Source organism: Opisthocomus hoazin, chromosome 15 (assembly GCF_030867145.1).
Source record: "Opisthocomus hoazin isolate bOpiHoa1 chromosome 15, bOpiHoa1.hap1, whole genome shotgun sequence".
Taxonomy (NCBI): Eukaryota; Metazoa; Chordata; class Aves; order Opisthocomiformes; family Opisthocomidae; genus Opisthocomus; species Opisthocomus hoazin.
The window spans coordinates 17,425,506-17,441,619 of record NC_134428.1 but is presented as its reverse complement, the minus strand read 5'-3'; the positions used below and the strand labels follow the sequence as shown (position 1 = coordinate 17,441,619).

The 16,114-nt window shown below is 46.5% G+C and overlaps 1 protein-coding gene across 2 annotated transcripts in view; it reads right to left on the bottom strand.

Moving 5' to 3' along the window:
- Positions 1 to 3: 3 nt before the first annotated feature.
- The window catches only part of POLR3E (RNA polymerase III subunit E), a 30,148-nt gene continuing 14,037 nt past the window's right edge, over positions 4 to 16,114 (bottom strand). Inside the window, exons 14-21 of one of the 2 annotated variants that reach the window (XM_075436319.1) lie at positions 14,860 to 14,941; positions 12,386 to 12,445; positions 11,246 to 11,403; positions 10,894 to 10,958; positions 8,815 to 9,311; positions 3,977 to 4,054; positions 2,943 to 3,068; positions 4 to 810 (exon numbers count right to left, since the gene is read on the bottom strand). In XM_075436319.1, the coding sequence (XP_075292434.1) occupies positions 754 to 810; positions 2,943 to 3,068; positions 3,977 to 4,054; positions 8,815 to 9,311; positions 10,894 to 10,958; positions 11,246 to 11,403; positions 12,386 to 12,445; positions 14,860 to 14,941 (1,123 nt within the window). In that variant the 3' untranslated portion in view covers positions 4 to 753. Of the gene's footprint in view, positions 811 to 2,942; positions 3,069 to 3,976; positions 4,069 to 8,814; positions 9,312 to 10,893; positions 10,959 to 11,245; positions 11,404 to 12,385; positions 12,446 to 14,859; positions 14,942 to 16,114 lie in introns of those variants that run through there. The other variant, XM_075436320.1, reaches the window with a different exon arrangement.

The following is a 16,114-nucleotide window of genomic DNA, read 5'->3' as shown; positions in this document are numbered from 1 at the left end:
ACACAAAATAGAGGTTTTACATTGTTGCTATGTGGTGACTACAGCTGGATGCCTTCCAGAGGGTGCACTCGGTTACTTACCTTGCTGTAATTGCGTACAGTAATGCACAAAACCCCTCAACCAAACCCCACACCAATACAAGAAACACAGTGGTTGTTCTGCATCTGTTTCGGATGCAGGTGCTTTTCCGAACAGCTCGTTTCACAGACAACAGGTGAGAACAACTGCAATGTGGTACAGAGTTCACAGACACTGATTTTGTTCCCCCTCCCCTGACGTTTCCATGAACATGATTATCTTCTCCTTGTACAAGGGCTATTACACTGCTCAGACTAAAGTATGAGCACCTGGGTATTTAACAAAAAATGGGATGTTTGTAAAAAAGTTTAATTTATTGGCATTACTTAAAAAATAAAGTATTAGACCATGATTTCCCATCATGTCTCTGTCAGTATATGGTTTTATTTTTTTATAACGAAACAGAATGAGAATCAAAATACATTAGAAATCCCAGATTAACGGAGCTGCAGAGAGGGTCCTGTGTTCTCTTCCCCGCTGCTCCTGCGCCTGGGCGGCCATGCAAGCGCATGTGAGTGTGGTGGGAGGACAGCGGCTGTCTGCAATGCCCACGTGCCCCGAAGTGGGTCAGGTCCTGCCCCACACTCCCGAGGCCACGGCTTCACTCTGCCTGTGCCGCCCGCCACAGGTTTCCTCTTTCGGCCTGGAGATCCCTTGAAAGTGCTACCACCGCTGTCAAGACTGCACCGTCCCCTTAAGATACCACATTCCGCCGTAGCTCACGCAGCAGTCCTGGGGAGAATGGGAAAGTCTGTAAGGCCTTGGGAACCATCACCTGGCTTCGGGACAACGCGATCAGAAGTCTCCTCTCCAGTGCATGAGAGCATGAGTGCAGAGGAGCGGGCTGCCTCCACCCTGAGGACCACACGGCTCAAAGATAGATGACAAACACAAGGGAGGGGAGGTTGAGAGGCCACAAGAGGACAAGAAATGTGATGGCAGCAAGACATGGGGCTTTTGTGGGGAGAAGATGGGGATCGTGCAGAAGCTGGAGAGGCTGTGGGGAGGGGGAGGCCAAGGGAACGAAGGGGTGGACACAGGCTGAAGCTCAGGCAGAGACTGAAGCAAGCAGCAGGAATGGGCTGGAGCGCGAAGGCAGTCACCAGATGTGAAGCCTTGTAAGAAACAACGTTGTATGACAGCGAACTGTCAAACCTTGGGAGCGCGCTGTGGTGTTCCAACCACACGTCTGCCACGCTTACAGCAGGTAAGCACCACAGTGCAGTAAGGGGTCAGTAAGTGGGTTTGCTTGTGGCTCATCGTCTTATTTCTGAGCACTGTCTCTCGAGTTCTGAGCTAATGGCTTCTCTTTCTTTTGCTCCCACCCTCCCATTTGGGAAATTCAGCACAGGCTTGAGTAAATCCTGCTACAGAACTGATGCAGTGGAGCTTAAAGGGAAAAGGTATCTTTTTTCCTGAAGTCTTGGGACTCACACATTGCAAAAGCAAATAAGAAATTAAGTGTGGATGCTAGAAAGAGAGTTTGCAGACTTGATCTGCAGAGGCAAAAATACAAACCCTGCCAGTCTGTTTTTCTGTGTATAAGAAAGGAGCACATGCAGATGGGGAAATAGGAGTCAAAAAATTTCCTTCAAAGACGAATCGAATCTCTTGTGGCTTAAAGAAGCCAGAGAATCTTCCTATTCCATTCAGCCATAATTCTAAATTTTATTTCAGAAACAAAGATAATTTCACATACTTCTGTGACAAATGTGTCAGGCTGCTTCGCCTTGAATGCACCACAGGGCTGGTTGCACAATGACTTAGTGACTTACATAAAAACAGTAACCATTTTTTTAGGGGTCGGTATTTTTTCCAGAAATAGGTTACCTGTTAAACAGCAACAGCATCATGAAAATCTAATGCTAGCACATTGTCTAGATGTTCCAGGAGAGCTGATACCTGAGCTCATCCAGCCGCTCACAAAGCTCACACACCTCCCGGCAGGGGCAAGCCACATGAAATGCTGTCTGGCAGCAGGAATGTCTGAGCTTATTGTGATGCCAGGACAACCAGGTTCTTTCCAGCAAGACCAGTTTGCTTATTATCGCAGCAACAGATCTGTAATTTTTCACATGGGCTATTACTTGGTTTCCAGATCCCGATGTAATAAAGTACTTCAGCACTTGACTTATTGAAGTGGGTGACAGTAAGCAAAGGCCCAGCAACAATGAATAAAGTATTACATTAGTTGGCAACTTTCTACTTGGCCATCCTGCATCGCATTTAAAACTTGTCAATCATGGCCTGTGTGGTCCATACTTTATACCTTAAACTTCTTTGGCAAGTAAATGGCACACCTTCAAAGGCAGAGATGAAAGGATTCAAATAAACATTCACAATGAAATGTGTTCACTAGGGCTTCGCCTGCTTGTTTTGGCTCGGGTTTTGCTCCGTACACTGCTGCACGTCCTACTACAGAATGAAATGCGTTTCCTTCGGAATAAGCAGCCCTCGTGCTCTTCAGCACCAACCAACAGCAGTCAGCTGGCGTGCTCAGCACACTCTGCAGAACCCTCACACCTCCTCAATGTTTAACTCCACATGATTTAAAAATAACTCTGAAGTATCACATTTACTACACACTATTCTCTGCGGGTCCAGGATGACAAGATTTGTTGCAATAATACAAAATAACGCATGAGTCAAAATCACTGCACCTTGGAGGGAAAGATGGTAGAATGAGACAAGTGTATTTTTTAAAAAAATAAGCTGAAACCCAGGCTTTGTCCGCATTCCAACAACACTTGTTCTAGCATCCTTATCATTTGTCAGTTCAAGGTAAAATACAATCCTTTGCTCAAACCAAGCATTAAAAATTCATGCATTAATTGGATCAAACCCACAATGGAACAGAAACTTACCTTTAACACTCTGTCCACCTCCTGCTTGTTTAGATCTGCTCCACATTCTTGACTCAACTGACTCTGGATGACATTCCTGCGCACTCGATAATTTTTCGAAAAGATTTCAAGCAAAACTTGGCGATGCTTTGAAAGTATCATAAATAAATACAGAAAGAATTATCTTTCTATGTATCAAAACTGCATGTGCCTTAGTCTGTGCAAGACACTCGCTGACCTACACTAGAGGATTCTTGCTTCATAACCCTGAACCCTCCCCATACACACCCCCTCCCAAGCAGTGCCCTCGCCTGAGGGCTCCGCAGGGATATCTCCGTAGCCCATGGCCAGACCTGCGCCTGTCCTGTGCCCTGGGGCACCTCCAGAGGTACAAGAGCAGGCCGAAGAAGGGGCTGCAACACACTCATCTCAAATGCTTCCACGGGAGTTCACGTGGTCTGCGCCAGCCAGGAGGCTGGATACTGCTTGGGTCTTCCCTATAAAAATTTATTTCAATCATGGACACAGAAGTTACATTGTCCATCCACATTTTGTCAGACACCTTCCCTTTCACTTCATTTACTTTGATAGCAATTAAAACTCAGGAGATGCTCACATGTGCTGTAATCGTTTCCTATCCTAAGTACAAACAGATACATCAGGTAATAACATCATTTAATCTCTGGTTAATGTTGTACTACCAGTAAAAAAGAAAAAAAAAAAACTGGACTGGATCCTGGTGCAAGGCCTGCATTGCAGAACCCTTTTTCCTCACAGGTTCAAAGTTACTTGTATTCCACCGAGCTAGTCACTGACAAGGACTACCCACATATTACGTTGCTTCTGTCCACGCCGCTTTGTCCAGACACAGCAATGACCACCCCACGAGCCAAGAGCTTCCGCTCAGCTGGAAATAGGTTGGTACTGAAAACTGGGCACTTCAATAGGGAAAGAGGGAAAACTACCTGCTGCACCAGTTCCAGAAACACAAATTCAAACGATGCCAAATGCTCAGTAAACCTATCTTTGGGAATGTCACTTATTTTCACCTTTACCTGATCATAAGTGTCACCGGCTTCCCAAAGTGCATAGACCTTTAGTTCATCTGGTGAAGCAGCAGTCTGCGGAGGAAACTGAGAACAAGAGGCTGTTAAAAATAACCATCTATTTAATGAGTTCTGCTTAATGATTCTATGATACAGTATCCCTGGACACCTATTACTGACTCAGAAACGTTGTTGCCATGTAATGAGCACTGTTGAAACAACAGAAGCTTCTCTCCCCTTCCACGCTCAAAGGGTAACTTTGCACTGGCAGCCCCTGTGCCCACTCAGCCACGGCCCGTCCTGCTGCCACGGGGCAGACACCCCGCGAAGGCCCTGGTAACATCAACAGAAACATGACCTGCATCGAGCCTGTCCTGCCAGGTGATCCTGTGGCACACAGACCCCGAGTTAACGAGGGGCTAACCACAGCCCAGGGAATGGGACGAGCACCATGGCACCCCGATGTGTGCCTTGACATGCCCCAGCCATGCTTGACTGACACGTCTGGTCACAGTGGGGTAACCCACAGCCGTGCCACGGGGCTGGTGCCATGTTTGGCACACCACCAGCCGTTTCAGAGCTTTAAAAGGGAACTGCTGGGTATACTGGGATCCCATGAATTCCGCATGGAGACAGCGTCCCACTGATGGAGAGTCAGTCACCACATACCAGAACAATGTCAGGGCTTGGACCTTAGCCGTTACCTCATGGCAAGATGTCTAAATTTTTCCGGTCAGTAGTGTTTGCTTCTCATACCATCCAAAGCAGTATTCAACTGAGAGCACCAAACGTGCTGCAGGGTCTTTCTGGAGGTTTCTACATTTACAGTGGCAGGTTTTAGAGATTCAGATTCCACCCTGTATTTACCTGTTTCACTAATCCCAAGCCAGCATTACTGACAAGCACTGTGCTGCTTCTGTATTTGACACCTCTGTTTTGGGGCAGACTACAGGACTCCACATGACTGAAAGCTGATGGACAATGAACCAGACACTTGCTCATTTCGGGCTCCAAAAATGAAGTTGTTTTGTTTGGTTGTTTTTCTCCCCCCCCCCCCCTCCATGTGCCAAGCTAGAGAAATACATTTGTTTTTTCTGAGGCAGAGGCCTCGCACCCCTGTACACAGGAAGGACCACAACTGCCTCCCTCCATTCCCCAAACTCATAAGAAAACAAAATACCATCCTTTTGCCTTAACATTTCCCCTTGGAGCAGTGACTAACAAGCAACGCTGGAATATGCCTTCACTCCTGACGTGCCTCTTTATTCCTTGCTAACCGCCCAGACAACCTAAATCAATCATCTATGAAAAGCTAAAAAGCCAGTCCTCATTGTTCCAGTATCCCTCAATCCAGGCTGCTGGTATAAACCAAACCTTTCTTCCCAGCCTCCCTCACACCACGCCAAAAGACTTGTGCATCGCAGAGCGAAAGATCAGCCCTTCCTTTCACACTTTGCCTCTGATCTCACTGTAAAGAGGAAGAGTTCCGGCCAGTGGGAGCTGCCTGGTGGGATTAGCAGCTTTGGCTCTCACTTTGGTCCAAATGGCTGGGATGGAACAAGGTTTTACACTTGGTTTAAAGCCAGGTTTCAGGTTTATTAGGCTCACGACTCCTGACATAGTTCTCTTCTCGTAAGGACACTCGCTTTTGAGGAATAACATCTCCTGTATGGTTTCAGCACAGATAAAAATCAAATATTTCAGCTTCCCTCCAGAAAAAAGCTGCAGCAGGAAAGGCAGACCGCAGGGTACCAGGAGCACCCAGCCACAAGCTGCACTGCTCTGAGAACATCACTCAACACAGACGCGGAGTGCAAACTCCTCCTGCCTCAGCCACATGGCTGAAATGCAGCTGTGTTTATCTGGCCATTCGGTGAGGAAACAGCGTCCACACCAGCACAATACATATTCAGGAACAAAAACCCACAGAATCTCCTCCTCCTGTCCAGCCTTACCCTGTAAACTGTCGCAAACACTGCTGCCCACAGCACCCTGCTCGCTTGCTGCCGTCACACAGCCTGTCCACCGGAGCGGAAAATGCCGTCAGCGACTCCTCAGGGAGACACGCTGCTCTGGCCAAACAGCTGTACTGTCTTGCCATCCGCTGTCCCTTGGACTTTTTATGTTTGTTATCTTCATCTCTCCAGCCTTACCCTGAAACAGCTCTCCACTGCCTTAAAATCCTCCTTTAAAATATTTGCCCTGTGCCCCTGCCTGCTCTAAGCCCCCAGGGCTAGTGCAGGGCTTTTAGGAGATGAACTGCTGCCCTGGGGTCCCCAGGGCTGCCACGTTAAAATGGAAGCTCTCGGGGAGGAGCCCTTGGCTTTGGACACATCTCGCCCAAGCACTGAGCACACCCTAAAAATAGCCCCTGCCAGGCAGCCTTGCATTACAGCTAAAGCAGACTGAAAGGGGCTCCGTCTGCCAGAACCGTCTGCCAGAAAACACTTACCAGCTGGAATAATCCTAGAGGTAAACCGCTGAGCTTACCTCTCCAGGAGCCTGGCATCAGCACTAGCCCAAAAGGCTCACTCACGGTGAGCACAGGGCTGCATTCCTCTCCTGTTACCCCAGCCTGGCAGGACGCTGGCAACGGTTACATCATTTCCTGATGCCTCAAAAATATCTTCAAGATTTGAGCGGGACCTTGCCACTCCATGGACCACGGGAAGGGAGCCAGCGGGAGCCAGCCACCCCCACGCATGCCCTCCCGTCTGCAGGAAACGGGTGCAGACCCTGAGGAGTGAGATTCCTGCGCAAACACGTCCCGTGGGGCTGGACGCCGGCTCAGCCTGCGCGAGCTTGGGACACCCGCGCAGCCCCTGCGCCTGCCGAGGGTGCTCTGCTGGCCCGCTCTCCGGTGGCAGCGGCAGCCCTCGCACCGGGGTGCATCTGCCCAGGATTTGCTATTTCTCTGTGCGTGCTTTTCCCTCCCGCCTGAGGATGGTGCAAAGCACAGGCAAGCACAGCACCCTGCAGGCATCCCCACGGCCTCATCGCTGCTGGCTCCCACAAGCGCTATACACCCTGGGTGCAGTCGGTCAGCTTTATAATAAATCCTCCATTCCCCTGGTAAGGTTTCAACTGCCGTTTTCAGCAACATGTTTTCTGTAATAGGGCAGCAGGCAAGCCAAGAGTGTCTTCACCCGCCATGGAACACCATTTTAATTACCTCAGATCATTGATTTTTATCACCAAAGCACTTTCAATTACAGAAAACTAATGAGCAACTGTGAAATCCCACGCTAAATAACCCTCCAGGCTTTCCCTGAGCTCAGGCGTCCTTGCTGGGTTCTGACAAAATTGTCCTGGGGAACAATCAAGAAATACCAAAGTGTATGAGCCCATGCAGAGTAAAACCAGCGCCGGCACCTTTGCCATCTGCACAGAGCATCGGGGGGAGGCTTGGGGGTACCGATTTACATTGCTGATAACACTACAGGCTTATACAGGATCCTGTACAAGATCTCAAGTTTTGCAGTAAATTCTGGGTCAGCAGAACTTAAGCTTACAGCAGACCTCCAGCAAGAGATATTCCAGTGACCACTTCTACACCTCTGCAGGTCTCCTGTGACAGGGTTTTCCAGGCAGAAGCAAGTTCCCAAGCACCTCTCTTCAAGAACATTTCATTCTGGTTGTTTTTTTTTGAAAAAACCTATCCCACTTTCACTCCTCATAGCCTTTAAGCAACAACTGGATGGAATAATTTCCCAAATCCTCAAATTTCCAAAGCAAACAAGTCCCAGTCCAAGTAATGGCGCAGCAATGACAGCTGTTTACCACCAGCATGGCAAATGCACACCTTGCACCGCGTACAAAGCGGAGCCTAGCCAGCAATAGGCTGTTCCGGGCAAACATCACCCCAGGACTCGGAAGCTGCCAAGAGAGAAAGCAGAAAGTACCGAAACCGGTGGTCTCCCTAGTGGCATTTCAAACCTGTTACTCGGTTCCCAGGTGCCACAGCACGTACTTTGCACACGACTGAACATGTTATTTCTGCCCTCCCATAGCAACCCTTATGCCTTAGCCAAGTTTCGACTCCCATGCTCCAGGCTCTCTCTCGTCAGCCCGCCTGCCTCCTTCTCTTTCTGCCTTGTCTGCTCTTCCGAGCAGTTCACACGTCTCTTTTCCTCTCTCCCCAAAGGCAGCTGACTCTCAAGCTCTTTCTGCTTGCAACCCAATCAGCACTGCCAGATGTCTTGTAAAATTAATTTCCTTCTAGGCTCTTTCCCATGATGCCAAATTCCTTTTCCTTTCCTAAGCAACCTACTGTCACACAAATCTGGCTGTCTCACGCAATCACACACGTCATTTCCATAAAGACAAAGAAACAAAGACACCTCTGCACAGTCTAGAAGTAAAAGGACTGACCCGAGAAACCTGCTGCAGATACGGTTTGTCGCTTCCCAGAGAGCTCTGCTGGGTGTGCCTCGCCTCTCCCAGGCTGTCAATGCCACCTTTCCTCCCCCAGCTGCATCCCTGTCCCGAGGAGAAGGAGTTTGTGCAAGTCCAGGAGAGCTGATGGGAATCTGGGACTGCCTTAGATCATCTACACAGGACCAAACTGGCACAGCGAGTCACTGCAGCCCAACAGCCTGGACATGGGAACAGAGCCCCAAAGACGACTAAGCTATGCAGCATACCACAAAGACAGCAGAGCGCAGGGCCTGCCAGGAGCAGGACACCAGACAAACGTCCAGCAGCTTCAGCGCATCCAGTCCTGGACAGTTACTCAGAGCACATCTGTTCTTCCAGTCCGCCGGCACAGGACACCATTTCACAGCTCAGGCATATTTCACTTTTCCCCCCCTCCTCCCCAGAGCACACCAAGGGAGAAACATACTTACAGGCACCAAAATCTGTTTGCAGCCAGTGTCCAGCACCATGTCCTGTAACATTTTGTCTGAAATGCCACTGAACAATGTATGTCCTGGAGGCAGACTGGCTAAGTGAAGGTTAAATAACCGTTTAAGCTCACTCAGGGTGAGCACAAATTGTTTCCTAAATGTTGACGACACAAATGCCTTCAGTTCTTGGGCCACCCGGTCAATGCAGCCTCCAGGCAAGTGGCCGTTTAAAGAGTCCATGGAGTCCTCCTCTGCATGGAGGCCATTGACAATGCCGTTGTTCATCCCCTCATAAGCGGAGGTATCCATTGGCTCCTCATCACTCACAGGCTCCTCTTTGATGTGGATATTGGAAACATCCATCTTGGTTGATGTGTCATTTGATTTCATCTCTGCCTTTTGCTTCTGGAACTCCTTCTCCAGCTGCCCATAGTTCTGCTTAACTTTTGCTTTAGCCACGTTGACCCTTTGCTCCCCAGAGACCAGCAACGGATGAGCTAGTAAGAAACACAAGATACCAGAGATCTCACCATAACCAGGTCTCGAGTCTTGCCGAATGTTTCTTAAAGGGCTCATAGTGAAATAAAATCAGGAAACATCATCTGCTTGCAAAATCTAAGGCATAAACCCAGTTTGTTGACCAGATTTTACTTCAGTTTTGGGTTTTTTTAGTGGGTTTTTTTTTGGGGGGTGGTGGTCGTGTTTGTTTTTTTTTAAAGAGAAACATATTGACTATTGCAAGCCAGATGCTTGGGGAAGGGTGTTCCAGTCAAGGGACCTGAAGCAAAGCCAAAGTGCACCTGTTCAATCACTAGGGCCTTTTCCGCAAATCAGGAAACGGGGATCTAGACAGCTTCTACACCTCTACTTGTCACTCAAATGCTTCTTTGTCCAACAACTTTTCTTTTTTTTTTTTGAGTCTCTAGTGGCTGGTGGGGCCTGCTGCAGCAACTGCCAGAGCCAGCATAGGGATGTCCCCTATAGGTACAGTAAGGAGAGTGAAGGGGTTAATAGTGAACCTGAACAACCTTTTAGCATGAGGTGCACAGTATCAAAGTCTGAGACCTTCTTCTTAGTATTGCTACCCAGTGATGGGGAGAAAGGGACAGGAGGGAGTCCTTTCCCATGCAATCCTGTGCCTCTTCCCCTGTGTCCTCTCCACACCCAGCTATCCAATGGTGAAAGGAAGGGGTGTGTTGGCAGCAGAGGAATCCAGTCTCAATGCCAAAGGACGGAGCGCTGTGTTTAAGGCAAATGCATACACAGCACACGCCGTTATCTTCTCTGCTGTTAGGCTTACTAATCCTCTCCAAATAACCCAATACCTAATCCTTCCAAGCAGATCAGACACAGGGTATTGAAATGGATTCATATGCTCGTTTGTCAGTTCTGCTTATACCCTTCATTGGCTCCAGCATCTGGCAATGAGCCAAATGTAGAGTTGAAACTCTCTGGAACACCAAGTTTTCACAATCTTTTAGGATTATGGAGCAGCTACTCTAATACTCTCACTGGCATCCATGGTGGAGAAGGATGTCAAAAAGAGACAGCTTCACACCTCCTTACAGCCCCCTGCCAAACACATTCTTCATTAATTGCTCAGCCCTCAACCACACCACAGAGAGCCCAGTGCAAATCAGGGGAAACAAACAAACAAAAAAATCACCTCATGCGCATTAGCTTGCAAACTGAGAGGCAAGAATTACTTGTGCATTGGCCCTGGTCTCTCTTCAGGAGCTGCTTACACCCTTACACCATACAAGCTGCCCTAAATGAAGAAGTGGATAACAGAACCAGCTGATTTTACATTATGAAATAGCGAGTCCCCAGTGCTAAGGAATCCTCCCTGCTCTGCTACAAGGATGCTACAGTAAGCTTGTGTCACCCCAACATCAGTGATGTTAGTAAAGACCAAGGTTTGTCTCAAATAATACAGAGGAAATCACAAGAATGGAAAAATATTAAACAAAACAAGACTGGCCCCCATCATATTCAAAAGCAGAGAGGAACTCCAAAACATCACCCAGGAATATGGAGGGATGCATGTGCTTCAAGCGAACCAAGCACAATTCCATTTACCTGATTGTGCCTCTTGTTTCTTTGGTGTCAAGTGCTCCTTTAAGAGATTATAGACCTTTTCTAATCTGAAAGACAAAGATAAAATACACCAGGACAGTTTCAGTTGTTATGACTGCATGCAGCCATGCCAGCTTCAGCCATTAGGTAGAACACTCAATTTCTCCAGGGAGCCCGGCAACAGGAATGACCTGAATGATGCAGTAACACCCCCCACCACCCCACTGCCTGGTGACTGTGAGGGGAACACCTTCGAGGTAATACTGATCAAATTATCTGTAAATGTCTACAGAAACTTTGTAGCAGACAGTTCCCCGTTTCTAGCTTATTCCCCAAAATCAAACAAGTCATTTACTTGGCCTGAATGCCCATCCACAGCATATGTTGTCTCTGAACGATATCTGGATGCTTCTTAACAAAGTCTTCATCATAAGGGAGCATGAACTCCCAACCTTTGTTTATTCTTGCCACAGACATGTGCTCTAAGAAGTCTTTCACATCTTCTGGGCAAAGCTAAAAGATAAAGAAAAAGCATAAATAATATGGAAGTCAATTTACATGAGACACATGCAGCCATGGGCGTTGTTCCATGAGCCAGGCAGAGTGGGGCTGACTTGGTACATATGGGGCACCATACACACCCAGCTAAGTCAGAGACACTCACCCTTCTCTGCAGCACCAACACTTTCACACAATGTTAAAAGCACAGGACTTCAGAGAGCAGTGGTGATTAATCACCTGAGAGTCAAATAGCTCATGGCATGTTTTGTGAGGAAAAGGGAGTTTCTAAACGGAGATGAAAAGACTCTATTGTGAAGAGAAGAATATTCTACAGTGTTAATCTTCTTTCAGAGCTGCAGGTCAGACATGCTGCACCTACACATGCACAGCTTTTAAGCAGCACTGGATCTTAATTCCAAAATAGATGGTCTGTGCATAAATTGACTCGTGTTTCATCATTTTACGGAAATGACTTTTTGTCCTCTTTACTTAATGTTTCTCATTCATCTGCCAGTTTTAACACAATATTCAGGTGCCTGAGTTGCTTTAAAGCTTTTATTCTGTATTAACAACTGGCAAATACTGACAGAAGAGCTGCTCTTTTGTAACACACCAAAAGCAGAGTAGCTAGTGTGAACTGCACAACCACTCATCTGCTTTGGTGCATGATCAGTCAGCTTAATCCAAACTGTGTCCAGCTTTCCACTAAAACAGATAAGAGGACAAGATGCATTCCAATGGCTCAGCTACAAGGACAGTCACATCCGTGGAGTCGTGGTAACTGTGGGAGCTGCTTGAAACACTTCTAAAAAGAGTATGTATCTATACCTGCTCCAAAGTGAAGGCTGCCTGGCGAGCAACATTGCAAGTCAGGAGTAATGCAGACACTGTGAACCTGAGAAAAGGCTAGCAGCAGCATCTGCTACCAACCTACAGACAATGCCCAACACTTATCACCAACTTCTGATTTAGGAAGAAAAAAAAAATCACTCACTTTTGTAACTGCTGCCACTTCCTTTCTCACAACCCAGCGGTCCTGTGTGAACTTCCACATCTAGGAAGGGAGCAAAGGAGAAAAACCTAGTAACTGTATTTAGCAGTTGCTCTACTGAAGTTGTAGTAATGACCCTGTTCAATGCTGTTACCAGAAAAATGCAAACCCCATTTCTTTCAAGTATGTGGAAGGAGGTGATTCTCGGCCAGGCAGTTGGAAAACACCTCCTGGTCTCTCCTGGCCTCACATGGGCATGAACATAGTATCAAAAGCTTCAAGAGACCATGGTTTGACTTGGTGAACCTGCTATGAAGCATCTCCTGAACTCAAACTCCATTTAGCTTACAAAAAAAAAGAAAAAAGATCCATTGCAGTGATGCTGGGCCTCCAGAAGGCACACATGAGGCTCAGCTTCTCACATACCTAACCATCAGCCTAAAGAAACTCTTCATCCACTTTTGTTAACGTAGAAGCCTGTAGAGGCTGATGACTGTTGCCCTTCTGTAGCACGCAGCCCCTTAGAAAGCACCCGTTCCTTTCTTCAACGCACCTCACAGTCACTTACAGTTATGCTGAGGTGGCCTGTCACTGACACACTTGTCCCCAGTTAATGGAAAAGCTAGGTGCTCTGCAGAGCAGCTCCTAAGGCCCAACATCCTGAGAGGCAGCTGCTGAGAATGGGCTAACAGGATACATCAGGACTTGGGCAGAACACTGAAGAGGACCTTCGATTTCCTCCTGTCTCCATTTAAATAGACTACAACCTCTTTTAGTCTGTGTGTATTAACAATGTTGTGAAGACTTCAAAATCTCATTACTTCAAATTTCTTCCTGCCCTATGACGTCATCTATGCACCCTTCTCTGTCATTAAGCTTCTCGCTGCCCACAAACACACAAAACCACTACGCTCATGTTAGGGCACAGGGCGTTTTAAAGCGTTGTGTTTTAAAGCACAAGAAGCTACCATCCAAAGGGAGTAGATCTATCAGCTCTCTTTGCACACAATTCTGAGGCAGTCATTTCTCATTAGGCCCTTTACCCTCAACTAGAGCCAATGGTACTCACATCCTTTGAATTTATTATGTGAGAATCTGGGGAAAAAGAGAAGCTTTCAGAAAGACACAAACTACTTTTCCTTCTCCCCAAAAGTCACGGTTGGCTATGAGCCTATTTCAATCCTATTAATTACTTTACAGAAATATGTACAGGGAAATAAAGTTCACTTTTTAAGCTAGAACACATTTTCTCCACAGATGCAGTGCAGCATTACATACTATTTCTGAGCCTTATGACCAGACATTTCACTTTGTCTGAAAGCTAGAAATATCGATGCTTTCTATTTTCTAACATTTTTCCCTGCTGTAGAGCTAATCAGCAAATTTCATACCTTTAAGAGCAACACAGATCCATTTCTCATGCAAGGTGTATGTGACATAGTTCAAATGAAAATAATTTATCTTTACATCTTAATTGCTAAAACACTACTGTTTACTTAACTGAGCATAATAATTTCTGGTCCCTAGAACTTTATGCACGACATGTCACCTAATCTGCTGTGTCCTAAAGAGTTATGTCACTGGGTCACACCTGAATCCAGGTCTCCATATGACAGCATCTTGGGCAGGCATCAAGACACAATAAGAAGTCAGTTTCAATCACCATCAGTTTTGTCTTACACTAGTACTGTATTATCCTTAAAGTCTCTTGCACTGCATACTCCTGTTCAGAGCTAAATCTCAAACAAACTTTGCAAACAAGGGGAATAGTCAGGTCTAACTGAAAAAAAATGAGAGCAATGCACTCGTCAGCTTCTTTTTGATGAGGCGGAAGCCATAAACCACGTATGAACTTAGGAACCACTTAGGAACTTAATTCTTTCCATGGTTAGTCAAAATAAACACAATGCAGAGGTTGTTCCTTTTTGCTGTGGTTACGTGCGTGTTTACAAGACCTGTATTCATTTCAACTTCCATGTGCAGCTACTACTCACAAAAGGTGCCTGGGAACAAAGTCCTTTCACTGATTAGTAGCTCTGGGGAATAAAGTCCTTTTTAAAGATCAACAGTGCATACTCAGGGAGCACAAGGCTTACCCACACTGCCCTCCTGAGACCTCACGGTCCTGAGCCCACAGAAATATATCTGAAGAAACAAGCACTTTATTATCCAGTCCTGGCTTTTCTGTAAGCCCCACATTGTGGGGGCTATGTGATAGTGGCTCTACAGCATGTATTAGAAAAGGATTAATACTGTTAATGACAGATGCTCTGAACCTGCCAGCCAGCCACAATGTCAATCTGCACCAACACTCTCATGACAAACTTATAACAACACCTTCAGGATTAAAGCACAAATAATCTCTTTGGAAGAAAGACCTTGTTGCAGTAGAGCAGCAGAGTTTTGTAACGCTGTGGCCTCTCAGGCAAACTGCACCTCCATTTTGCTTTAAAAACTATAAACACTTTTATACTCACAACAAAGTCTCTCCCTCTACAGAGCACTTCTGCAGGGACTCCACTATGTGGACTAGAAGTATCTTTCGGGTAGAGGACATCGCTGTTAATTAAAAAGGAAGACAGATTAGTTACTAGGTACTCCAAAAAAACGGCATTGATGAAGATTAACATAACAAACATGTCCTCCCTGTTCTGCACTTAAATTACACCTTTATCCAAAGCATAGTTTTCATTAAAGGAATTAATATTGGTGTAATTACACCACTGCAATTATGCTAGTGCAAAAAGGCTTACACCAGCAAAGCATAGCCTTGTGGCTAGCAGATGCGTGCAACACAGGTACAAGTTCTGCTTTGTTCTTGCAAAGCCTGTCCTCCCTTGGCTCGGTGTAAACAAGACCAGAATGATCCTAAGAAACACTTAGGCTAAGCTGGTACGTAGCCTCGACAGCGTTTAGCCAAAATGCTGATGTATGGGCATAAGGTTTTCTATTTCCTTCTCAGCAATCAAGAGCTTAGCAGAACAACACTACAAAATGCCATGCTCGAACCAAACAGCTCTGAGACCAACACTACCCTGTGTCCTTGTCTCCTCGTAAGACCCACTGGATGACATCTGTAAGCAAGCTCTCCAAAGACTCAAGGCAAGCCAGGTTCAAGACCTTGGTCCTACCCAGGCCAAAGGAATGGGTGCCCTCTCCACTTCAAGCTCTGATGTGTCCGTATGCTGCTCTGTCCCCAACCATCCCGAACACGTCACATCTACTAGAGATATGCATATCCTTCTCAGCCTAGTAGCAAAGAATCAGCTACAACATAAAAACCAATCTGAATGGCAATATATTGTCTTTTATCTTTCTTCCAGCTTCCTTCTGGAATGGCCGGAGGGACAGCAAGGAATTTTTGTAAAAACTGTTAACTTTACTAACACAGGCCTGTACCACAACAGCTGAAACACATCCCTCTAATAGACTTGGACTGGCAGCTGGTGCCACTCATCTTAACACAGAGAGCTATTCCAGAGACTACAATCCTCGGCATGCAGTGCTCCACCCAGGTGAAGAAAAACAAACAAACAAAATCATACTGCACTTTAGACTTCAGTTCCCAGTGGGATGCTTTATCCTAACGGGAGGATGACACAGGATCCATTTCATGTGGTACACTCAGTACCCCACACTTCATTTATTAAGCAGTTAATGCCTTCTAGAGGGTAGCTTTCAGCTGACAAGAGCGGCATCCACTGATGAACAGCAAGGTGACTGCACAAAGAT